Consider the following 26,529-nt stretch of genomic DNA (forward strand, 5'->3'; position numbering starts at 1 on the left):
CAGTCTTCTTGCTACCTTTGGGGGAATTTTGTAGATACAGTAATATTCTCGCGAATAAAAGATGCATGACCTTCATAGTGCTTCACAATCTGACTATAAATGATCTTTTCAACCTTATTTCTTACTACCTATATGTCTTCTTTTCCTCGTCATTTACTCTTGCCACACCAAATTCTAGTGCAGTTGAATTTTATTTTTTAAGATTTAAAAAAAAATTATTTATTCATGACAGACACAGAGACAGAGAGAGGCAGAGACACAGGCAGAGGGAGAAGCAGGCTCCATGCCGGGAGCCTGATGTGGGACTCGATCCCGGTTCTCCAGGATCACGCCCTGGGCTGAAGGCAGTGCTAAACCGCTGGACCACCAAGGCTGCCCCGCAGTTGAGTTTTTTTTGTTTTGTTTTGTTTTGTTTTGTTTGCAGTTGAATTTTATACAAGGGATACATTCCTGAAACTTTACACAAAGTTAAAAACATCCATAATTCAAGACTATTTAGCAGTAGTATTCAGCAAGACTGTTTCATGATAAATGTAAATTTATTGAAGGGAAGATACTATTTTACTAGCTAAAATGGCTCCTCCATGTGGCAACAGAATAAGTAGTTTCTTTTTTTTCTTCCTTCCTTCATTTCTTTCTTTTCTTCCTTTCTTTTTCTTTCTTTCTTTTTTCTTTCCTTCCACAGAAGTACTTTCTGATTTACTGAGCTACCACTAGCTTTGAAAGTATGCCATTTCTGACAAATGTTAAACATCGTGAAGGCTTCATGTTGCTGCAAATTTTGTGCATGCAGCAAGGTATTACTGATAGTTTATAATGAACTATTTCAGATGTGTATAAATAACATACTCACAAAACTTGACCAGACTTTCTTACTTCTCCTGAATCACATTCAAGCCCATTTGTGCCTCTTTGCCTTTGCATATGCTGTTTCCTCTGCCTGGAATGCTCTGTGAATGGGTAGCATCCAGAACAGGGAGTGCGTGGCAGAAATGTCATATCCAGAGGAAGGAATAATATTACTGATAAAACAATGTCATTCTAGAATATGGAGAATGTTTAAAAAAAAACCATGGACATGATTTACAACCGATGCCAAATATGTCAAACACTTAAAATCTGAATCTGGAGGAAGGGTAACAGGGTTGGATTAAGCCTACATGGAGTTTAGAAATGGCAGAGACTGTAGAAGACCTGAAGTTGCCAATTATCTGTACTCAGATGAGTGCATCTGGAGAAAAAGTGTAGTGAAGGGACATGGGCTCCTTTGGGCCCCAAGAGTCCCAAGATCCAGTATCTGAAAGCCTTATCTGAGTCAGCTCCTGCTAACTTTACTCATCTCAGGGAGGCAGGAATTTGCAGGTTAAGGGTAGGGATGGGTATAGAAGGAGAGAAGTAGAGCAGCCCAGGTGGCTCAGCGGTTTAGCGCTGCCTTCAGCCCAGGGTGTGATCCTGGAGTCTCAGGATCGAGTCCCACATGGGGCTCCCAGCATGGAGCCTGCTTCTCCCTCTGCCTGTGTTTCTGCCTCTCTCTCTGTGTGTGTGTCTCACATGAATGAATAAATAAAATCTTAAAAAAAAAAAAAAAAAGAAGGAGAGAAGTAGTCCTTCCAAACTCTGCCTAGGTCACCTGAAATAAGGGGATGAAAACCCCAAATATAAATAAATGTAATAAATGTAAATGAGTGAAACAAGCTTGATATAAAAAAAATGTTAAGGAGGCAAGCCTCCTTAACTTGTGTTTTTTTTTTTTTTCACTTTTGATAGAGAAATGACTATTGTGGGGAAATATTTTCAAAAGAAGCCAGTAGCCCAGATTTGTATATAAAACTTCCCAATTCTAAATACTGGCTCAAAAATTTTAAAACACCATGTAGGCCAAATGATACATCTAGGAGCTGAATTTGGGCCAGCAGAACAGCAGTATGTGACCTCTGAAGTTTACTGTCAGGTCTGGTGAACTATCAGAAGGCTTTCTGATCAAAGCAAATCTCAGCGTTAACTAGGGCAACACTTAAATTCAGAATACTTACATTAGATACTAATCCAGACTTCCATCCAACATAAAAATCTGTTCTTTTCCATCACAGTGGAAGCAAATGACCAATAGATGTCAATACTGGTGGACAGCACAGGAGGGAGCCAGGATGTAGAATTTGCTTGGAGACTGGTCCTGTTTGCTTTAACTGGGTGGAACCCAAGGAAGCAGCAGGTGCTAGGCACATCTGCAATGGCAGGTGGCATCATTTCACAGGAGTTATAAAGGCTTCCATTTCTAATATTGTGGACTTCATCCTAGAATTGTTTCAGTTGTTTTGTTCTATGAGGTGTCACTGGCCCTAACAACATCTCTTCTGGATGGAGTTAGAGGGGTAGGTCCTAAGAATTCTATTCTTGGGGAAATATCTTTCTGGGTGGGTCATTTGGGAGTGAACCCACTGAGAAACCAGTTTTATTCTGCCCTTCTTCTCTGTGCTCACATGGGGGCTGAATACTTGGGTGTGAGTTGCTGGGTGGAAAGCTGGTACTAAGGGTGCCACCCTGACAATGAGGGTAGAGCAGGAGATCTGGCAAAGTGATGATAGGAATCTCTGGGCATGGGGTGGGGAAATGTAATCATTGCCATGAAAAGGGTGGCAGTAGCTGTAAAACTGGCCCCTCCACCTTCTCCAGTGATTCCATCTCTCCTTTTTTTCTGGGCTCTTGTTCTAGTGATTATACACTTCTGGCATCCATCATCTGTACTGGTCCCTGCCTTTCATCCTCCTCATAAACATAAGATTTCCTTTTCTCCCCAAAGAGCTTCCCAGTTAGTTCTTCCGCCTCAGTTTACTGCAGTGTGGCTTCTGCCCTCCGCTAAAGCCCTCCTCTCTAAGCTCACCTCTGATCTGGTGGTGAGCCAACTGCTCTGAACCTTTCCATCCCCTTCACTATCTTCTCCTTGCTTTCCTGGATTCCAAGACATACCACTCTATATCCTCTCTTACCTCTCTGTCTGCTTTTTCTGTCCTTCCCTGCTGGTTCCTCTGTCTTCACCCATTCCTTAAATGTTGCTATTTCTAGAATTAGTGGTATCCTCATATGGCTTCCTTGTAATAAACAGTAAAAGATGCACCATATGCTGAGTACAGTCCTGGGCCAGGGTGCATGGCTTGGCAAGCAGAGCTTGGACTGAGCTTCAGGCTCTATTCACCCCACTCAGCCTGGCATCCTTGTTCCTCAAACACCCTATAAAACTGCATGCAGGGACACCTGGGTGGCTCAGTGGTTGAGCATATGCGTTAGGCTCAGGTCATGATCCTGGGGTCCTGGGAGAGAGTCCTGCATCAGGCTCCCCGCAGGAAGTCTGCTTCTCCCTCTGCTTATGTCTCTGCCTCTCTCTGTGTCTCCCATGAATAAATAAATAACATTTTTCAAAAATAAAATAAGATAAAACTGCATGCTGTCAATGAGGGTACTATCCTCACTCCTCATTCCCTTTTTGCTTTATTCTCTTTCACTCTGCAACCTTGTTGACTTTCATGGTTCCAAGAAGTGCATGTCTTACTTAATCTTTAGACATCTTTTCATTTGCTTCCTCTAATTCTGTTCTTGGGGATCCTGTGGGTGCCCCAAACTTGCCAAGGCCCAAACTGAATTCATGACCTGCTCACTCACATACTTCTAAATATGTATTTTTCTATATTCCCTCTGGGTTAGACACCACCATCCAGCTTCTCATTCAACTGTAGACTTCCAGGTTATCTGTATCTCTTTCCTTTCCTCAGTTCAAGGATCGTCTCTCAAAGGCACTACTGGAACATTCTCCTAACTACTTTCTCTATCTCCAGAATCCGTCCCCTCTAAGTCATCTTCCTCATTGCTTGTTGGCTTTCTTTCTTTATCCATTGCTCCTTTGTTTAAAAATCAATTCTCCTAATTAATCATAGAATAAACTACAGATGCTTGGGCATAGCATATAAAACCCTTCGTATCCTGACCAAACTTACCTTTCCAGTTCTATACCTTGCCCCTGAGCTCAACATCTTCCTTTCTCTTAACCACATCAGACTATGATGCACAGTTTCTTCAACATGATTTTGCCATGTGTTTTAATGCTCTGTGCCTTTGCTGTTGCCTTGTATGCCCTTCCTGTTTTTTGGTGTTGTTTTTTTCCTTGTAAAATCCCATCCACTCTAAGATTATGCTCACTTATCATCCCCTTTTTCAGGCACTTCTGGCCCTAATTAATGGCTCTCTCCTCATTGGTTCTACAGTACTACTGGTATACTAGTATAGATTGTCTAAAGGTTATTTTGCATCTTCCCCACTGCATTGTGAATTTCTTAAGGGTAAGCTTAAGCTTTGTTGATCTCCATATCATCAGCAGCTTGCTCTGTGCCTGGTACATGAAAGATATTGAATAAAATTTTGTCACTTGAATTGGGCAGGATGCTTGGACATCATTTTGTGAAAGAGCCAAGACTTTTTTCAACATAGTTTCAGCCTGTTCCTTTTCTTCAGACATCAGAAGAATCTCAAAATAGGACAGTTGATGGGCTCTTTTGGAGATAGTTATGTCATATCCCCAAACTTTAGGTAGGTCTCTGTGGGGACATAGAAATTGTGTTTTCTCAAATAACTTGTTTCTGAGTGTGGATTTTTCCAGATAATAGGGTTCCTTAGAATCAGCGATGACTTTCAAACTAGGATCTAGATTCTGGGTTCCACAGTAGACTCTCACTGTTCTGAGTAGCAGAAAGGATTTTCAATAAGGCAGATATATTTGTTATTTGCCTTATCATCTGTGGGCGTCATCCCAAAATCTCATTAAAGGTTGAGATTTCAGGGGTACCTGAACAGTTGGTTGAGCCCCAGAGTCTTGGTTTTAGCTCAGCTCATGATCTCAATCCTGGGATCAGCCCCACACATCAACTTGAGATTTTCTCTCTCCTTCTCCCTCTACCCTTCATACTCATGCTCTCTTTCTCAAATAAATAAATAAATAAATAAATAAATAAATAAATAAAATCTTTAAAAAAAAGTTTGAGGGGCACCTGGCAGGCTTAGTGGGTTAAGTGTTTGCCATGGCTCAGGCCATGATCTCAGGGTCCTGTGATGTGTGTAGCCTGGCAGCGCCCTGCTCAGCAGGAAGCTTGCTTCTCCCTCTCCTTCTGGCCCTGCTCCTGAGCTCTCTCTCTCTCTCTCTCTCTGTCTCGCTCACTTTCTCAAATTAAAAAAAAAAAAAATCGTAAAAAGAAAACAAGGTTGAGATTTCAGAGCACAAAAAAAAAAAAAAAAAAAAAAAAACCACATAAAGGGCTTGAAAATCTCAAAACCTTCGAAAACTGCTGAGTTCTCTTGAAAGCCTGCGGAAAGGACAGGGGCGCCCATCTGCAGGCTCTGTGGAGGGCCTGGCAATACAATGTTGATGCATCCTACTGACCTCCGGCTTCCCCTTTAGTTAAGCCCACAGAACATGCTGGGCTAAGCAGGAAACACTCACTGACTCCATGAAGCCCAAAATGGGTAGTTTTCTTGAAACGAGCAGAGGCATATTTGTAGAACCGTGGTAGTAGCTTCTGAGTGGGTGGGAAAGAGCTTGGTTCCAATTTTCCCTCAAATACAAGAACTTGGTTCTGACTCGAATCCAAGCAACAAGTTGCCATCGAAAATGCAGCGAATGGTCAGCGAAGGATGCCTATAGGAAGAGCCTCTGGGCACATTCCGTGCACGTGGGTGCGTGTGCGCGCGCGGCGAGCCCACGCACCCCAAGCCCCGCGTTAATTCTGCAGCCCCTCGGCTCCGCCCTCGTGCCTCGAGCTGCCTTCAGGCTCTGGAAAGGCTTCCTGGGTGCATTCCCCAAAGCCAGGGTGTTCGGGCTCCGGGCCGGCGCGGCGCGGCGCGGCTCGGCCTCCCCGTGGGCCAGGGTGCCGGCGTCGCGCGGGGCAGCTGCCGGCCACGCGGAGGTGGGCAGGGGCGCAGGCGGCACGCAGCGATCGTGAGCCCGCCCGCTCGGCCCTCCCCCGGGCGGGGCCAGCCCGTTCGGCGCTGACTCAGCAACGCGAGGGGGAGTTTTGTCCCTCCGCGGACCCCGTTTCCCCGGGCCTCAGCCCTCCGCCGCCACCGAGCCGGTTCGCTCCTTCCGGCGCTCCGGCTGCGAGTGGCAGGTCCGGCAGCTGAGGCCGCGAGCCCCCGCGTAATTCCGGTGCTCCCCCCCGAGAACCCCGAAACTACCGTCCCCCAGCCGGGCGCCGTGGCCACCATGAACAACGCCGGTGAGGCGCCGCTCTTCCCCGCCGGGGCCCTCCCGGGTCCTCCCTCGGGGGCGGGGGCGGGGGCGCCGGAGGCCGGCGGCGGGGACAGCCGGGCCTGGGACCCGGGACCCGGGACCCGGGGGCGCGGGCGGGAACGCAGCGTTCTGGGCGGGCTGCAGCGCTCTTGGGGGGGGCCGGCCCTGCGGCGAGGGCGCCGGTGAAGGGCTTCGCCGCCGCCAGGGTCCCCTCCGGAGGGTCTTCCGAAGTTAGAGCAGGGCTCCGGGAGCCCCGGGTCAGCCCTCTTCAGCCCCCTTTTGGTGTCGCAAATCCCGTGTGGTCTTCCAACAGGACTGAACCCGGAGAAGGTGGCTGCTCTGATTCAGAAACTGAACTCGGACCCTCAGTTCGTACTTGCCCAGAATGTGGGGACCACCCACGACTTGCTGGACATCTGCCTGAAGAGGGCCACGGTGCAGGGTGCCCAGCATGTGTTCCAGCACGCTGTGACTCAGGAAGGCAAGCCGGTCACCAACCAGAAGAGCTCAGGTGAGGTCTCACGGCTCCTTGCACACTTTTCTTGGACCTTATTAACAGCGCCCCGTTTCGAGGTCTTGATGGTCTTGAGCAGAAGTTTGTTTGAAAGAACTTGTAGCGAATTTCAGAAAACAGACACAAGGAAAGGCAGCTCCAAGGACAGTACCTTGTGACTTATTTTGGCCCCCCGTGGCTTGGTGGTGTATTTGCTTCGAGAACACCGAAGTGACAAGTCCATGGTCATTTGTTTGAATGTAATTGAGGATATTCCGCCCTGAAGTCATGTGATTGTAGCCTGGAGTCTTGGAGAGATGTGTTCTTGGTACAAAACGGACCATCCAAATACGTTCATGCTCTAGAAAACTCCCCAACGTGTTCTCGCCCTGAAGGCCATACACAAATGTCTGCAATGGAAAAAACTCAATGTAATTGTATCAAAATATCAAATGTGTGGGGTTTTAAAAAAAGATTTTATTTATTTATTTATTTGAGAGAGAGAGAGAGAGAGAGGCAGAGACACAGGCAGAGGGAGAAGCAGGCTCCTCACCAGGAGCCCGACGTGGGACTGGATCCCAGGACCCCCAGGATCACGCCCTGAGCCAAAGGCAGACGCTCAACCACTGAGCCACCCAGGGATCCCCCAAATGTTGTTTTTAAGGCTTTTTGGTTGCAGTTTGAGCAGATGTGCTATTGGGCTCACTAGACCAATTTGTAATGCAGAAAAACACTCAGTTCTCATGCTTTACCTGTTAAGAGTTCTTATTTTGTTGTCTAGCACCACTGTCAGAAAAACAGCTACAGTAAAAGATTGGTTATCCAGGAATCTAAATAAGGAGGACATTCTTGTAACAAAATCATACTAAAATAACTTTTTAAATTGTATCCATTTAAAAACTACTCTCAGTCTTTTTTTTTTTTTTTTTTGAAAGAGAGAGTGAGCAGGAACACAAGCTGGGGGAGGCAGAGAGAGAAGCAGACTCCCCACTGAGCAGGGAGCCAGATGTGGGGGTCAATCCCAGAACCCTGAGATCATGACCTGAGCCAAAGGCAGATGTTTAACCGACTGAGCCACCTAGACACCCCACTCCCAGTCTGTTTTGACAGAAAGCAGATCGGTGCTTGCTGAGGACCAGTCAGAACTCAAAGTGTACATTTAATATGGGTATATTTCATTGTATGTAAATTATACCTCAGTAAAATTGATTTTTAAATGTTAAGGGGAAAAAAGCCATGACCTTGCCATAGTTACTGTTGTGCCATAGTAAGAAGTGCTTGATGGTGTGGACTGTCAGGCTACAAATGATCCAGTTAGTAATGTCACACTGGTCTTACATAGTTCAGATTGCAGTGATCTCTTAGGGAAAAGCCTGGAAATGTGCCTCTAGAATAGATCACTTCTTATATATTCTGTAGTATCACTTTTATTTACAAGAGATTCAAGTAGCACATAAGCTATGTAGTTTATTTCATGCAGTTTTCACATTAACAGTTCATCTGGATCTTCTTTACTGGAAAATAATATAGTATATATGAGAGAGGTGGCATACAGACAAACCTAAGGTAAAGATGCACTATGTAATTAGTGACTTTTAAGAAACACTGTAGTTACTTATTTTAAATTGTTTTCTCTTGTTGCAAAATTATTGTTATTTTTAAAAAAGATTTATTTATTTTAAAGAGAGAGGGCACACCAGTGAGGGTAGAGGCAGAAGGAGAGGTAGAGAGAGAACCCTAAGCAGATTCCACACCCAATGGAGAGCCCAGAGCGGAGCTCTGTCTCATAATGAGATCATGACCTGAGCCAAAATCAAGAGTCAGTTGCTTAACTGACAGCCACCCAGGCACCCCTGAAGATTTTATTTTTAAGAAATCTCTACATTCAACACAGGGCTGGAACTCACAACCTTGGGATCAAGAGCTACGTGCTCTACAGATTGAGCCAACCAGGCATTCCAACAACTTTTTCTTTTTACTTCTCTTTGGGAGAATGGAAGTTGACTTATGTTAGGGTTACCTTATTTTGAAGCATATACTTTGTGTTCCAGAATAAAGGGTAGAACTTTTTCAAACTTTTGTCATATATTGCCAAATTGCTCTCAGATATCTTTTACCTGTTTGGATTTATGTCCAGACTGTATAATAATGCTGTTTCCCAAATTCATCCCAATATTGGGCATTATCAGTTAAAAAATAATGTATCCTCACCTAACAGGTGTCTTGTGATGAACTTCAAAAAATGTTTCTTTGCCATTTGTATCTTTTTTGGCCATTAAATTATCTATTCATGATCTCTGCTCATGTCTTTAGCAATATATCTGTTTTTTTCTTTCTTTTTTTTTTTTTAAGATTTTATTTATTTATAGAGACACACACACAGAGAGAGAGAGAAAGAGAGAGAGAGGCAGAGACACAGGCTGAGGTGGGACTTGATCCCGGGTCTCCAGGATCACACCCTGGGCTGCAGGCAGCGTTAAACCGCTGCGCCACAGGGGCTGCCCAATATTTCTTTTTCTAATGTGATTTTCTTAGGTGATTTGTATTGGATTCTTTAAATGATATATAAAGAGTTTTTTTCATATGTTAAGGATATTAAGTCTTTGCATATATATTTCAAATACTAATTTACCTTTCCTATTTTGTTCTTTCTAATTTAGTTTTAAATTGTTCAAGATCTTGTCATGCATTCAGTTTTGGGAAACAGAGATAGAACAATGTAATGTATGTGAACACTAATTCTAATTTCTTGGTTTGCTTTCTTGTTTCAGGGCGATGCTGGATCTTTTCTTGTCTGAATGTTATGAGACTTCCATTCATGAAAAAATTAAATATTGAAGAATTTGAGTTTAGTCAATCTTACCTCTTTTTCTGGGACAAGGTAGGGGACTGATCTTGCAAGACTCTTTGTTTTAGTATCAACGTTGGTAGGGAATATCCCTTCATTTCTTGCTTTTCCAGTTGTAGTTTGCCTTCCATTATAGATGGGACATCACTTATTCTGATTTTCAAAGTATCAAAGGTTGATTCTCTTCAAAGGCAGAATTGCTTTTGGTTGGTAGGAGGCTACTTTTTACAATGAAATAGTAAGTCTACTTACCCTACTGTTTCTTTGTTTCTTATTTAAAATTTTTTGTTTTGTTTTTAATGATTTCTCCTTTTACCATCTTTATTTAGGTTATTTGGTCTTTCTAAGACCAAATTTCCCATCTCTGGGTACTGGTTATTTGAAAAACAGTAAATAATTTTATTTGTTTTTTAATTTTTAAAATGTGCTCATTAGATGTGTTCATGAGGGGTTTACTGATTAAGACTCTAAATATCAGATTTTGTTTCAAAATAAAGCAATGCATTGTTTTGGATAAACTATTGGAATGTATCTGTAGAGCTATAAGAAGAAAATAAATATTCTTATGAAGCCAGATATTCGTATTTAATTACCAACTTTAGTTTAAAAATACCTACTATGGTGGGTCTATGCTAGGCCCAAGATTCCTATTGTGTTGCTAATGCCTATAAAAGTATTAGTTCTTTTTTTCCTTTAATTTTATTTAACTTCTCTTGTTCTAGGTTGAACGTTGTTATTTCTTCTTAAATGCTTTTGTGGACACAGCCCAGAAAAAGGAGCCTGAGGATGGTAGGCTGGTGCAGTATTTGCTTATGAATCCCGCAAATGATGGCGGACAGTGGGATATGCTTGTCAATATTGTTGGTAAGAGCATTTCTCTAATGGAACTGAAATAGTGTGGTCAAACAAGAGTCTATGATTGGGCATGGCCATTTCTTTGTGGGTTATGTACAGAGTAGAATAGAATTAGTCTCCCAGAAGGGTATACAGTTAACTCTAAGAACTTTTATCTCACACTCTCACCTTTCTTAAATGAGAGGTAAGGAGATAGGTACTGTGATGAGTTGGTTGTATTAAGTAGAACTAACTTTCTGTGAAAAAGCTTATTTCTTGTCCATTGATATAATCAAGAAACATATTGAAACTGCAACTATTTGAAAATATCCTCAATCAAAAAGTAGTGCCTTTTGGAAAAACCTCATCATGCTGAGCACTTTACAAAGTATGATAGATCAAAAGAACAATTCATTTTTAGATATATTGATAAATATCCAGATTAAATGATCTGTTTATTAATATGAAGCATAAGGTTGTTAAGTTTTCTGATTTAGGCCAGAAAAATACGGCCTATTCTTTAAAACAAAAAGCTATTTTTGCCCCAGTTTTTAGTGTTGAAGTTTATTTTACCTTATCGATCACTAAACTTTGTTTTCTTTTAGAAAAATATGGTGTTGTCCCTAAGAAGTGCTTCCCTGAATCTTACACAACAGAGGCAACCAGAAGGATGAATGATATTCTGAATCACAAGGTGCAACATATGGAGCAGGGTGGGATTGAATTTAGTGTACTTACCTTAAAACTCTTAACTGATTTTCCATGGGGATTCCTGGGCATTTCAGTATACACAGTCTATGTACAAGGTAGCTGCTCAGTGTCTATCAAAGGCAATGTAGCTACATATTAACTATAAAAATAATTGAGACTGGAGTTTTTCTTTTCTTTCTAAAAACCTTCTACTTTTATTTCTATTGATTTAAATGTTTTCTTATAGGTACTGAGGAAAGAAAAGTCTCATGCTTAATATGGGCTATAAGCCCGCTGGGTTCTAGTGGGAGTGGGCTGGGAAAGCTTTATGTTCTAGTAAAACCAGAGAGAACTATTTGTGAGACTTTCTTAAAGAGTATGTAGAGTTCTGAGGTGACCCGAACCACATCAGTGTAGTTTATCCACCCACTAAACGTTTGATGTAGTCATTGAACTGCTTTTCATTGCTTCAGTTATCTTAATGAATCATTCTCTTTCTCTACATAACCCATTTTCCCAAGGCGGGAAATATATATATAATTTTTATATTAAACTCTACACACAACGTGGGGCTTGGACTCACGAACCCAAGATCAAGAGTTGCATTCTCTACTGACTGAGCCAGCCAGGCACCCCCAGGAGGTTATAAGTATAAGTCTTAAAGGGATGCTGTTCTACCAGCCAGACATCTTTTTTGAGAACTGGGAGTTGCCAGAATCTGTCCTCTTGATCTATGAGGCTGAAATTGGATTTGTCACCACTGGGAGAAAGATTACATTTTAAAATAAACTATACATGTGTTTCCCCAATATTAGAGATAGGTTATTTTCCACTCAGGAAACTCAGAATTCTTATCCACAGGTTAAAAGATCTTTAATAACATATTATTGGATTTCATTTTAGAGGAGAGCAAGATCCTTTTTAGCACGGTGGTTAGATTTAAGACTCACCTTTATCTTAGGTCCTTTCAAAATTGAAAACAAAAAATGAAAACTATTGGGGGGGGTGGTGGGCATAGCCATTGTTAAAGAGATTTGGCAGAGAAAAAGTGAATAACCAGTAAAATTCTAAATAAAAATCTACTAGAATGACTTAGTAGCATAATCAACTTAAGTCTCCTGCTTTTCCTAAGGGTGATAGGCATTATGGGATCAGACATTTTCCTCATACCCAGGTACAGACTGTCACAGAGCATATCATCAGTTGCAAAGCAGTAGCAGTTCCACATAGAATTCTTTGGGAATAATCCCTTTTTTCCCTTTACGGAAAGTTTTTAACTATGTGTTTAAGTGGACTGGTTGGGGAAAACATATATGTTTTTATGAACTTTGCCCTGGGTCTTGGCCTAGTTATACTTCAAAAGAACTAGCACTGGTCTGCTAGGCTCATTTACAGTTGAAGTTTGGTTAACTATTTGGAGTACTGAATAAGTTTCTGTCATAGATGAGAGAATTCTGTATACGACTACGGAACCTGGTACATAGTGGAGCGACCAAAGGAGAAATCTCAGCCACACAAGATGTCATGATGGAGGAGGTAATAACAATTGGGATTTTTGGTGACTGTTTTAAAAATCTCTCAGGATATTTCCAACTGTTAAAATAATTAAGCATAGTCATTGCAGTAAGTATAGAATTGAATTGAAAATTACAGCTGAAAAAACTGAGGTATACATTGCATTTTAGTATGGGACTTATACTTTCATCTTCTAATTCTCAATTTAGTGTTTTATATAATTTATTCTTTTATTCATTTCATAAGTATTGATTACCCACTAGGACCTTAAGGCACTAGGGATACAAAAGAGAGAAAGACAGCTCTACAGAGTTCAATCTCTTCCAAGAGTATGTATCTTGGAAGAGATATGGTAAATCCTATGCCACAGGTGTGAAAAAAGGATTTGGTGGTCTTAGAGGAGGGAGTAACTAATTCAGTGAGCTGAAGGTTTTGTGGGAAAGATATTTGAACCAGCTCTTGAAATAGCAATAGGAGTTTATCAGACGGGTAATTGGGAAGGCCATTCCAGACAAAGGGAATTGCATGTACAGGGGCATGAGGACAGAATCCTCAGAGAATAGAGTAGCTGAAACAAAACATCTTGTGTGTGATTGGTAGCAAATAAAGCTAGAAAGGCAGAGCTGTGAGGGATATTAGGTAGTTGCCAGGACTTTTGGCTTTATTTTGTAGGAATAAAGATGGGAAGCTGTTGATGGTTATTTTAGTTAAAATAACATATGTAAAAATATTTTGGAAAACATAAAAAGCATTAAGCAAATTTTATGTGGTAGTATTTATTATATATGCAGTTAATCTTTATTACTTAAGACTATCCATAATACAGGGGTGCCTGGGTGGCAAAATTGGTTAAGCATCTACCTTCAACTCAGGTCATAATCTCAAGGTCCTGGGATTAAGCTCTGTGTTGGGTTCTCTGCTCAGTGGGGAGTCTGCTTCTCCCTCTCCCTTTGTGTGCTCTCTCTCAAAAAGATCAATAAAATTAAAAAAAAAAAAAAAGACCATCCATAATACAGATGACTGTGTAAAAGTATGAATTACTTTGAAAAAAGAAAAGCGTTTCCCTTTTTCATCCAGTGGGCCGTTACTAGGAATCAGTCAACTGTTTCCTTTCAAAACTATTTGTATAGAGTTAAAATGATCTAATTTTTTCACTGCTTTGGACAAAGCTAGTGCTTCACTCATGTTTTCCTTTGAATTTTAGAGAGCCAGTAAAGTATAGTTGAAAGCATGGTCTCTGGAGTCAGACTGTCTGAGTTCTAATCTTCTCATTATTTAACAGATATGTGATCAGAGACAGAGTTCCTTAAGCTCTCAAGTCTGTTCAAGTGTAATGTGTCTAGCCCAGTGCTTAACACAGTAGCTCGCTTGCTTGCTTGCTTGCTTTTTCTTTCTTTCTTTCTTTTTTAAGATTTATTTATTTATTTGAGAGAGAGAGGGAGAAAAAGAATCTCAAGCAGACTCCCTGCTGAGTGCGGAGCCTGATGTAGGGCTCAGTCTCACAACCCTGAGATCATGACCTGAGCTGAAACCAAGAATTGGACACTTTACTGCCTGAGCCACTCAGGTGACCCTGTTTCTTAAATATTCATTGGTTTCATTTTGTCAAAAGCATTTAAATTATTTCATACTTACCTCATTTAAGGATTCCTATTTTAGAGAAGTATCTAAGTATAGTAGAAAAAATAATCTTTGCAGTTAGATATGGATTATAGTTTGAGCTTTACCACTTATAGCTCTTTGACTTGGGTAATATATATATATTTTTAAAGATTTTATTTATTTATTCATGAAAGACAGAGAAAGAGAGGCAGAGACATAGGCAGAGGGAGGAGAAGCAGGCATGCAAGGAGCCTGATGTGGAACTCGATCCCAGAACTCTGGGATCATGCCCTGAGCCAAAGGCAGACACTCAACCACTGAGCCACCCAGGTGTCCCAGATTTGGGGTAATATTCTTAACCTGTCTGAGTTCAGTTTGGGATTTAAAATATATTCCTCATTGGATTTTTGAGGGGATCAAATAAGGAATCAAATATAAGAATGCAAGTCATGGTGCCTGGCACATGGCAGTTGTCTAGTAAGTCTTCTCTTCCTTCTGACTTGGAATGCTCTCTCGTTGAGACCATATTTCCTGCATAATTTGCCTTCATTTATGATGAAGTAAAATGGTAGGATGTAATAAGGATGAAAATTCTGTAAACAGTTATGGAAAAAGGCTTAGATAATATTTGTTGCCAATAATAAGCATCCTGTTGGCTTTAGTTTGCTTTAATGATCTTTCAAATGATGTATGTAAGATCTGGGATTGGCTGGTAAGAATTAGGGCAGGTATATTTCACATATATTTCCTTCCCTGCTCCTACTTCAGAAAAAATAATAAAATATAACCTTATTAAGTCCTGAGTATGGATGTTTTATAAGATTATTTACCTAATGATTCTACCTAAATTGTTGACTACAGAATTCTGTGTGGTAGGTCTTTAGATTTTTACAGTCTCTCAAACCCATCTTTATTGATCCTGACTCTTTGGTAATGGAAGAGTCTAACTAAGGTTTTAAAAACCACAAATTAGTACCTATGATTTGCCTAGCCTTTTAAGCACATCAAAATCAACAGCTGTGAAGCTCAGATAGCTTTGAATGAAATGTGTTTGTACTAAAGGCATTATTTAGAGAAGTGCAGGTTGCTTGTTGTGATGACAGACCAGACAGCTCCATTTTGGAAACATGTAGTCACCTCTGTTACAAGTTTTCTCAGTGTATCTACCCTTTTTTTTTTTTTTTTACTCCCAGATTTTAGGATTATTAATGTATTCTTTCAAAACTCTCTTAAAAGCAGAACATGAAACAAGGAGTAGAAATAATATCAATCCCATAAAAGAGATAGGAAGCCATTGTGGTTTGCTTAAGAAATTCTGTAGCAGTGGCTCTCAGCTCTTAAAAATAGAATATAGGCCTAGGCTTGCTCCAGACATGCAAGATCAGTTTCCCTGAGACTGGAGCCTAATTATGTTCTTTTGTTTTTTATATTAAATATATCTTTGAATAAAAAGCATTTTCTAAATATCAAGAATATAAAAAGGTATATAGTGAGAAGTCTTCTTCCCATTCTGTTCTCCATCCTTCTAGTTCCCATACACCCCTGCAACCAGTTTTATTAGTTTCTGTTCTTATATTAGTTGTTAGTTATCCTTTCAGAAACCTTTTTTCTTCACAATCCAATATGAATTTATATTATTTTCCTCCTTTTTTTTGCAGAGATGTTAGTATTGTACTTATATTGTTCTGCACATCCTTTTGTTTAACTTAATATGTATTAATGTATCTATGTCTATTGAATATAAGTGTACCATAATTGATTTATTTGGTCCTTAGTAATGGACATTGTTTTCAAGCTTCTATTAAAAATATTGTAAATAATGTTGTACATGCATCATTTTGCATACATGCTTGTATATGTGTAGGTTACGTTTCTAGAAGTAGATTTTTTTTTTTTTTCTCAATAAGTAGGTTCCATCCCCAGCATAGAGCCCAGTGCAGAATTGGAACTTAACAACCCTGAGATCAAGACCTGAGCTGAGATCAAGAGTCAGGAACTTAACCGACTGAGCTGCCTCAAAGTAGAATTTTTTGTAAAAGTAAACTTTACTTAATGTGGGCTTGAACTCATGACCTTGAGATCAAGAGTGGGCATGCTCTACCACCTGAGTCAACCAGGTGCCCCAAGAAGTAGGATTTTTGGGTCAGAGAAAAATACTCATTTGTAATTTTAATATGTAATGCCAAATTATCCTCTTTGGGGACTATACCATTTTATACTCTCATCAGCAATATCTGATAGAACCTATTTCCCATTAGTTTTATCAAGGCAATATATTTATCAAACAACTGGATACTTACCAGTCTGATAGGTAAAGAGTTGATAATCTGATAGATAAAGTATCTCATTGTAGTTTAAACTTATATTTTTCTTTCTTTGAGTGGTGCTGAGCATCATTTCTGTGAACTATTCATATCTTTAGCTTGTTTTTCTTTTATAATTTCTAGGTACTCTTTACCTTAGCCCTCTTTGATATATTGCAATTTTTTTCATAGTTTATTGTTTATGTTTTTTTCTGTGCAGCATATTTTACTTATATATGATCAAATTTGAAAACTATGGTTTTTAATTAGAAAGGCTTTTCTCTAATTATGAAAGAATTCTTCCATTTTTCTTCTAATGCTTGCAGGGTTTTTATTTTTGTATTTGAATCTCTAATCCACTTAGAATTTATCCTGGCATAGGGTATAAGTTATAGATCTAACTTTTTTCCCCCCGAGAGACTACCTGGTTTACACACATTTTTCCTTTTATCCTCTCTCTGCCCCTTAATTTGATGCCATTTTTATCATTCTAAAGCCTCTGGGCTTTCAGTTCTGTTCTATCAGTTTGTTTATTCATTTGCCAATAACTCTATTTTACTTGCTGAAGCTACTTATAATGTAATATTTGTGAGGCTAGTCCCATCTCATTCTTCTCTGTTTTCCTGTTTTGGCATTGGTCTAATTAAGGCATCTATACTATTAAAGATTTGGTGAACAGTGAGTAGGGTAGTTTACTTAGAATCTTAGGGCAGAGCTAGAATGGTATTTCTCAAAAAGAAGTCTATTAAAAGCTTCTCAGATGTCTGGTTAAGATCAACTGTTGCAAAGAAGTAACATTTTCTAGTGTGATTATCTCTTTTGGATTCTGGAAGAGAAGAGAGAATTATTTTTTTGATAGCCTTAGAGGACATCTCTGACACTGAATAAGGAACTAACCTCAGGTTAATTCTTAAAGGTTCTTAAAGGGAATAGATAATGTTCACATATTATGTTTCCTTTTTTACTAAAGAGATATATAATAGGAAAACTAATAAGTACTTCAACCAAAGACTCTCTTTAATAGTTAAAATTCTTGAGTAATAGGAATTAAATATTTAAATTTAGGTAGCCTCTTTTAAGTATTCTGGAGCTAAAAGTTAGTTGACTGAATTACTTCAGAAGTGAAAATTTCACATCTCCAAACAATACAAAATCCTTAGTTAAAATGGAGATAAATTGTGTTTTCATGTTTGCTTACAACCCTAAATACATTTTACATCATTATCTGTCTTGAACACCAAATATAATGAAGATCTTTATTCCTTAACTTTGTAAACTATCATTTAAATGTCTTCATTGAATCTGAAGTCACATTTTTCTTTTTAGCTCATTGAGGATCAGAAGTTTTTTTGAAAATAAACTTGTATGTCTTCTATCATAATTAATGGATGCTGTTAAAAGAAAGACAAAAGCCCAGGAACATGTTTCCTTCTCACAGTAGATGAAAAACTTTTATCCTTCTAACTCTTGACTTGAAAGAATGTTCAAAATTGCTTACTGAGTCAGACTTGGATCCATCCAGCCCAAGGTTCTATTTCTGATGATAGCACTCAGGAGGCATACTGTATGAAGCATTCTGGACCTCCATAGCATGCAGTCAAATATTTCTCAGTGCCTGTTATATGAGAAGAGTTGCAGATAATACATGTAAAGTAACTTACATTTAATAGGGAAATAAAATAAGTAATACAAAGTGAAGTAAATGTCTTGAGAGATATGCAAGCATATTTAACTACAATGATAGAATTGCTACAGTTTACTTGGTGATCAAGAAAGACTTCCTGGAGAAAGTTGCATTTGAGATGTGCTTTGAATGAAGTGAATTTGGAGTAAAAAGCATTCTTGGTATACTCAAGGCAGATTTGGTGAGCAGTGAGTAGGGTAGTTTACTTAGAATCTTAGGGCAGAGCTAGAATGGTATTTCTCAAAAAGTAGTCTGAAGTCTGCATTAGAATGATCAGAAGTTTGTCAAAAAATGCATATTTCAGAGTCCCACTGCAAATACACTGAATCTGAATCTCTGGAGATGATCCGTATAATCTGCATTAAATTAGTGATCCTGAGGCACATTGAAGTTTGAAGCTAGAATAATGTGGAAAGTTAGAATTAGATATAATATCATAGGAGTTTTGAATACTAGGATGAGAATTTAATTTAGTAGGAAATGAGACGTTAGGAAGATTTTTGAAGAGTGATGTGAAATAAAGCTGGACTTTAGGAGATTAATTAGGTGAAGTTGGAAGGAGGAGAGTTAGGGAGACTAGTTATGAAGTTGTAGCAGTTCAGGTGGTACTAATTTGGCCTGAACAAGGGTAGTGACCAGAGAAATGGAAAAGAGTGGAGAAATTGAGGAGAATCTGTATAACTTGGCAGCTTATCTGCCAAGAATTCATCATTAAAAATAATGTTAAGGAGGGGATCCCTGGGTAGCTCAGTGGTTTAGCGCCTGCCTTAGGCCCAGCGCATGATCCTGGAGTCCTGGGATTGAGTCCCACGTCAGGCTCCCTGCATGGATCCTGCTTCTCCCTCTGCCTGTATCTCTGCCTCTCTCTCTCCGTGTCTCTCATAAATAAAAAAGTAAAATCTTAAAAATATATATATAATTTTAAGGAAATGAATAAACACAAACAGGAAACAGAATCAGACCAAAAATACAGACAACAAACTGATGTTCGCCATACAGAAGGAGGTTGGAGGGGTGGGCAAAATGGATGAAGGGGAATGGGAGGTACAGACTTCCAGTTATAGAATGAATAAGTCATGAGAATAAAAAGTACAGAGTAGGAAATATAGTCAATGGTAATGTAATAATGATATATGGTAACAGACGGTAGCTACATTTGAGATGAGTGTAGCCTAATGTATAGAGGTATTGAATCACTGTTTTACAACTGAAACTAAAGTAACATTGTATGTCAACTATATTCAAATTTAAAAAAATATTTTTTTTTTCAAATTAAAAAAATTTTTTAAAGAATACAGTTAATCTGGGAGAATGCTTTTGTGGTTCACACAAGTCAGAGAAACTATTTTCAGAGACCTGTGAAGAGGAAAAATAATTGGCTTTAAAGTGCCTAGTCCCAAGGCACTCACTGTCCAGTTGGAGATGGTTTTCAAGCATATGGAATCAATTCTGGAGCTCAGGAAAGAGAATGATCAAGTGATAATGATGATAGTACAAATGGCTAAAGTTTTGGGAATGATTCAAATCCCTGAGGGAGAATAGAAGGTATTTTTGAGCATGTTATGAAGACACACATGTAAGTTGTGTCTTTCTACGTTGTCAACTTTATTCAGTCATAAAGCAGGGTTAAAATAATTGTAAAGGAGGTTCAGGATTCCAAATTCATTGACTGTATGTTTAACTTGGCTTCATACACATCACACAAAGGAAAGTGCAACACAAAGTCATACAGCAGACAAGATACAGCAAGGGTAAGAAGTTAACAAATGCAAAGTCAGTTGGGGCCTTGGCCTGGATAGGGTCACCTCTAGACATGTGCTACTTGTTATGTTCAAGCAGTGGAGAATCTGTTCAGAGATGAGTCAGGCAGAGCTTTGGTGGCAGTTGCCTTTTTGATTTGGTCAGTTGTGAAAGGGTCAACATCTGTTGTAGGGTCTGACAGTTTGCTGCAAAAATCCTCCCATTTTTAGAGTTAATCAGCTGTGAGCCTTTTGCAGGCTTCCTCTGATTGTGCTATCAGTTCTGGTTGTCAGCCTTTGCTGGTTTTGGCAATATCTGGTCTTAACCACTGCAACACCCTTAGCTGCTTATGTCACTGCTTAACATAAGTCACTGCTTGATGTGAATGATTCCATCTTGCTTCCTCCAGGGGAATAGAACAGATGTGAGTAAAGAATTCTGGAAAATACCCATTTCTATAAAAGTGAGTGCCAGAACTATGTTGTGATGTAGGCATTGGTCATCAGTGTCAGATGTTGCAGATAGGTCAGATAATAATGAGGACTGAGAAAAGGCTGCTGATTTCCTGAATAGGGGTGTGTCAGGAAAAGTCAGCAGAAAGGAGAAGGGAAGGAGCTAGATGGAGAGGAGTCAGACCACGCAAGAAAAGAAAGGCAGTTTCAAGAAGCTTGGCAATGAAGAGAAGGAAAAAAGTTGATACTCATTAAGTATTAATGGAATGCCTACTAAATATTAATCATATCTAAGCACTAGGATTACAGTGATGACCAAGACAGACATGGTCCCTGCTCTCATGGACTTTACGTTCTGGTGGAGGGAGACACACAATACACAGTAAATGAACCAAGAAACTATCTAATGCGATATACATACTTTGAAGAACAAATAATATGATGATTGTTGAGGTGGTCAGGAAAAGCCTTTCTGTGGTCAAATTTGAGCTAAGACATGACAAACAGGAAGACCACCCATGCAGAGATGTGGATACAGAGCATACCAGACACAGGGGACAGTAAGTACAAAAACTATAAGATGGGAGAAAGCTTAGTATTTTGAAGAACAAAAGAAGACAGTGTGGCTTGGCTTGGAAAGAAGGTGAAAATGGTTGGAATGGGTCTTGTAGAGGAAAGGAGAATTGGCTTACATGTGGCCTGCAAGCCATGGTAGTGAGGTAACTATGACAGTATTAAAAAAAGAAAAAATCCCTCTGAGTGTTTTGAGAATGGATAGTAAAGCAGAGAGAGAAAGTAGGGAGGTGAGTTAGGGGGCTCTAGTGGTTATGTAATGAGAGGTTATAGTGATTTGGACCAGGCTGGTGACAGTGAGGATAGAGAGAAGTAAATACATTTTGGAGTGTATTTCTGAAGTGAAGTTGTCAGGACTTGCTAATATGGAAGGGACAGGTAAAAGGGAAGAATCTGGTGATGTCATGGTAGCTTGAGGTGGAGAGCTTGCAGATATGAAAGAAGGTCTTTTGGCAGTTAGGGAGTGTGAGGGAACCCGTGTGTGGAAAGGGCTAGCAAATGCAAATGAGAAAAATAATAAATACTAAGGTTTTAGAGAAGGGAAAGAACAGATGTGGTCTAAAGTAGTGCTTTCAAACTTTAATGTGCTTACCAGTTCCCTAGAGATCTTATTAAAATGCAGACTGATTCAGGTCTGGATAGAACTGGAAATGCAGATTTCTTACTGTTTCTTTGATTCAGACACCACTCTAGAAGTATCCTCAAAGTCATCATTTGACTATTAGTTATCAGCTCTCTATATGAGCTCATTTCCTTTAACATCACAGAAGGGCACATAGCTTTTAAGTATACTTTTTAATGTCTTGCCCTGCCTAAAAATATATGTAATGCCTCCAGAAAATATCTCCTCTGCCACAGGTAGGTGTTTTTATCTTATTTTTTTAATTAATTTATTTTAGAGAGGGTTGGGACTGGGAGAGGGAAAGGGAAAAAGAGTCTTAAGCAGGCAGAGCCCAACTTAGGGCTTGATCCCAGGATCCCGAGACCAGTCTGAGCTGAAACCAAGAGTTGGGTGCTTAGCTGACTGCAACACCCAGACACCCGTTGATTCTGTTTTTAATCATTGCCTTTCTTTCATTCTCCACTAGAAAGCAGTAGAGAGCTGTCTTCTCTGCTCTGCACATGAGCAGTCACCAAGGTCCCTACTCCTTCCCTCTTGTAACTAGCTTGTTTACTTCCACATTGAATTTTCTTTCTTCATAGTTCACCTGTTTTCTGTTACATTTTTGTGTCCGTATGACTTTTCTACTCTGTGATCAATAGGTCCATTTACCTTTGAGCTTAATTCCTTGGTCAGTAAGGAGCAGATGAATTTTTTTTTTTTAAGATTTTATTTATTTATTCATGAGAGACACAGAGAGAGAGGCAGGGACACAGGCAGAGGGAGAAGCAGGCTCCGTGCAGGGACTTGATTCCAGGACCCCAGGATCAGGCTCTGGGCTGAAGGCGGCGCTAAACCGCTGAGCCACCTGGGCTGCCCCAGGAGCAGATGATTTCTTAAGGGCACTGTAACTTTGTAACTTTTATAACAATAGTAGCAACTAGTATTTCTACAGTGCTTCAAATTTTATTGTACACTCTCTCAACAACCCAGTTTTGTAAATACAAATAAAGATTCCAAGATTCTGTCACTTCTGTAGTGGTTCCAAGCCCTGAAATCTTTTACCTTCACTAGTTTTACTCCATTACAAGTTGTTAGGTTATCTTTGAACTGCCTTTCCATTGTAACCCTTCCTCCATTCCATGTCTGCCTGTAGCCGACTTTAAGCTCTCACCCTTGTAAAGATTCATGACTCACTCAGCTGTTGCCCCCACTTTACTCCCCCATCCCCCACGTCGGTCTCCCACTGAGCCAGGTGTATGGGAATTGACTCACAGCCACATCATTTGTCTTTGAGATCCACACATCCATTGCTTCCTGTTCCGTGCTTCATGCTTTCTGTGTCCTTTTTTCTTTTTCCATTCCTTTATTCACCATGTTAGATTTCAGCAAATCGTTGAAAATGAACAGATCTCTCTGGGAAAAGTATTTTTAGAGACCAATTACAATAGACCTTTCTTCATAAAATTAGACTTGAGAGGCAGAATTTTCTTTATAATTTACATTCTGCCTACTTATAGGCAATATAATAGGTAATAATATAGGCAACAAATACAAAATGAATATAAACTGGAAATAAGACTTTTGCCTTTCTGACCCCAGCTGCAGCTTTTTGATGCATTACAAGTTGGTCCTCATATTCACATTGTGAAGTTAGTTTCAACTTCCAGTAATTTTAATTAGCCAAGGATATAAAATCATAGAAGCCAGTTGACCACAAGAGGCAGCTATAGATGAGGCATATGGCAGCGGAGCTTCCCTTTACTCCTCAAAGTGTGCGAGGGAAGGATCTCAGTGACTCCTTCACCAAGATCAATTTTTGGCATATTGCTGCCCTGCCCTCTTATATTTGGTCCACATCACAATTTTAAGACAATATCCTCTAATAGTCTATATTTAAAGGAATAATTACAAACTTTGGATTCTTCCAGGTTATTGTTATTATTGTCATTTTTTTATTTTTTATTTTATTTTATTGTCATTTTTAAAACTATATTCAGAATCAGCAGGGTCACCTTATTATTTGGTTGGGCAATTCAGAGGAAAGCAGACTCAGTTCCCAGGTGACATTAAGGAATAGATCTTTCTACCTTCAGCTTTCTAGCATATTGGAAAACCTATATTCCCTGGATGCACTCCCTTGACTCTGTTTTAATACTTTTTTATTGGATTGGTTCTGATGCTAAGTGTAATATAAAATCACAATTACGAGTAATTATCCAGTAAATATTTTTTTTTAACATATATACCTGATACTGTCCAGCTAGGCATTGGGGATTTAGCAGTCAACAATACAGACAGGAATTCCAGCCTTCGTATAGTTTACTTTCTAATAGAGATGAATAGAATAAGTAAAAAGTATAATATGCCAGAAGGTAAGTGCTATGAACAAAAATAAAGGAAAGATAGGAAGTGCTGGGATGGGGAATGGGTAATTTCAATTGAAGTCACAAATATATTTTCCTAAATGGGCTAATTGTGGCTTTACATATGTACTTATATTCTGAGGAATATGCTTTTAGTCTTAACTGTATTCAATTGTGTGTAATGACTTGTGTTCAATGTCTGGTATCTTTCTTTTGTTCTGAAAGCCAAATGTATCTCGTGAGAAGTAGGTGATGCTCCCAGGTTGACCACCAGAGAGCAGAATTGGCTGTCCAAAGCTCTCTTGTCAGTTTTGTACCTTTGAGAACAGGGAATGTTATTTTAGAACAGCAGATCCTCTTATCAAGAAGATATAGTATCAGGGACTCTGGAGATTATACTTTGGAAAATTTTTTTAAGTTAGAGCTCATTTAACTATTTTAGTTGGCTTCGAGCCCGGTACTCTTTCCAGAGTGTTACAAACTGACGTGAATGTGAATGGCTTTGGATAATTATAATCATGGTAAACAAATAATATAAAACAAAGCAACATGTCTCAAATTATGGTTTTACTAAAATTCTAGAAAAAAGGATGTCACTCTTACTTTCATTTATGCATTATAGGCATCTTTAATAAAATTTCAGATTTATAAAACATATGCAATAGGGCATAAGCATTTATCTTGCAGAAGGATTCACCATAGAATCCATTTAGATAGCAAAAATTTGAATTTCCACTAATGTATTTTTGGGGAGAAGGAGGAAATGATTTAACATTTTTTACTTTAGATAGAGCCAAATAGTAAGGTACTATGTAAATTATAGTGTAAAACATCTGTATTTATATTTAAAATGTATTTAAAAGTAAACAAATTCACCTAGTTGTCTTAATATCAATGGGCTTAGCTCTAGCCTTTCCTTTTTATTGGCCACTGTCTGGCAGAGCTTGATAAACCACCCTTGGTTGACTAAGAATTGATCAAAATGGTCTCACTGATATATGGCCATACACGTGTAACAAATACTAAGTTGATAGTACACATCATTTAACAGTGTGATGGTTACCAGAAGGAAGGGGATAAGAGGATGGGTTAAATAGGTGATGGGCATTAAGGAGTGTACTTGTCATGATGAGCACAGGATACTCTGTGGAAGTGTTGAATTAACTATATTGTACACCTGAAACTACTATTATGCTGTACATTAACTGGAATTAAAATAAAAGCTGTAAAAAAAAGTACACATCATTTAAGTTTATAAAACTTTCCTCATCAAAGCGTGTTCTAGCTGTACACTTTCATTGTCATTGTCTTGAGCATAGTTACCAATGACAGTGTCCTCCTCATGACAGATTTGTACGGTTGCCATATGTGACCTTGGTGCTGAGCAAATACAAATGATTTTCTAGTCCATGTGAATCCCAAACAACTCATTCATCCATGGTTAGAGTAGTTCAATTACAGTTGCTCATATGATGCCCTGCCTCTTCAGTAGTAGAAACCAACCTGAGAATGATACAGCCTTAAGAGAGAGGTGGTTTAAGGACCAACTGTTCAGGCCCATATAGTAAATACTGGTAAAGGAATATTCTCTCTTGGAAAACAGAACATAACAAAATGAAAGGCAAGCATAACCTCTTCCGTTGGTTAATCTGCTTCTATTAAGATGGTAGAATCCTGCTCTGTCTTCTATAATAACCCATGAATTAAGAATCTCTTTTTCCTTAATCATTGGCCTAATGTAACAAGCAGGCTTGTTCCTTGTTTTCTAGCTTTGGTTCAGAGCATAAATTTGAACCGTGGTATCAGGTTCCAGTCTCTCCCAAGTGTTTTGAGGCCTGAAATGCAGTGGGGATGATGAAGAGAAATAAATACATAGCAATTTCGGTTTTGATGATAAAATACAAATGCAAACTAAGCATTAGGAGATCTTACGAATGTGTTCCCTGATGGATGAGGAAGTCAGATAGGGACGAGGGTATCTAATAAATTTCCCTCAAGGTCAAACTGGAAAAGGTTCTGGCTTCTGAAATCAACCACTCAAGTACAGCTAAGGAGTACCCAAAACTAAGCTTTTAACGTGGTCTTTCAGAGTAAAAGTGATGGGTGAGGATGGGAGAGGCATAGATTATCTGGTGATTTCACTAGAACAAAGGTAGGAGCAGATATTTCTGAAGGGGAAGGACTAGAAAGTGAAAAAAGAATGTGGGTTCAGGTTAAGGACAGCAGGGTTCTCCAGAGTAGAATAGGTCCTAGGAGAAGGAGGGGAAAGAGAAGTGTTTCTTAGAGGCTATAGCTTTGTTTTGTTCTCTAAGCTTTTGCCTGCTTTTCGGGTACCTTTGGGATATGGCACAGGTCATCCTCTGAGTTAGTCATCTTCCTAGGTTGAGACCACAGTGATGGAAAGAGCCCATAGAATTCGTAGGACATTATTTTAAAAATAAAATAGCTCCACTGCTTCCAGGAATGACTCTGCAACATAGGATAGGCTACCCTAATCGTATCCATATTTAGTACACCTTTTCTTAAAATTTAGAAGGACAAAGTTCAGAGATTTTCA

General features: G+C 39.3%; 1 protein-coding gene across 1 annotated transcript in view; it reads left to right on the top strand.

The window, feature by feature from the left end:
- The first annotated feature begins 6,058 nt into the window (after positions 1–6,058).
- Positions 6,059–26,529, top strand: part of BLMH (bleomycin hydrolase) — a 48,220-nt gene continuing 27,749 nt past the window's right edge. The window contains exons 1-6 of the mRNA XM_072779170.1: positions 6,059–6,257; positions 6,585–6,782; positions 9,536–9,645; positions 10,335–10,476; positions 11,052–11,140; positions 12,580–12,672. Coding sequence (XP_072635271.1) covers positions 6,245–6,257; positions 6,585–6,782; positions 9,536–9,645; positions 10,335–10,476; positions 11,052–11,140; positions 12,580–12,672 — 645 coding nt within the window. The 5' untranslated portion in view covers positions 6,059–6,244. The remainder of the gene's footprint in view (positions 6,258–6,584; positions 6,783–9,535; positions 9,646–10,334; positions 10,477–11,051; positions 11,141–12,579; positions 12,673–26,529) is intronic.

This window comes from Canis lupus, chromosome 16 (genome assembly GCF_048164855.1).
Source record: "Canis lupus baileyi chromosome 16, mCanLup2.hap1, whole genome shotgun sequence".
Lineage (NCBI taxonomy): Eukaryota > Metazoa > Chordata > Mammalia > Carnivora > Canidae > Canis > Canis lupus.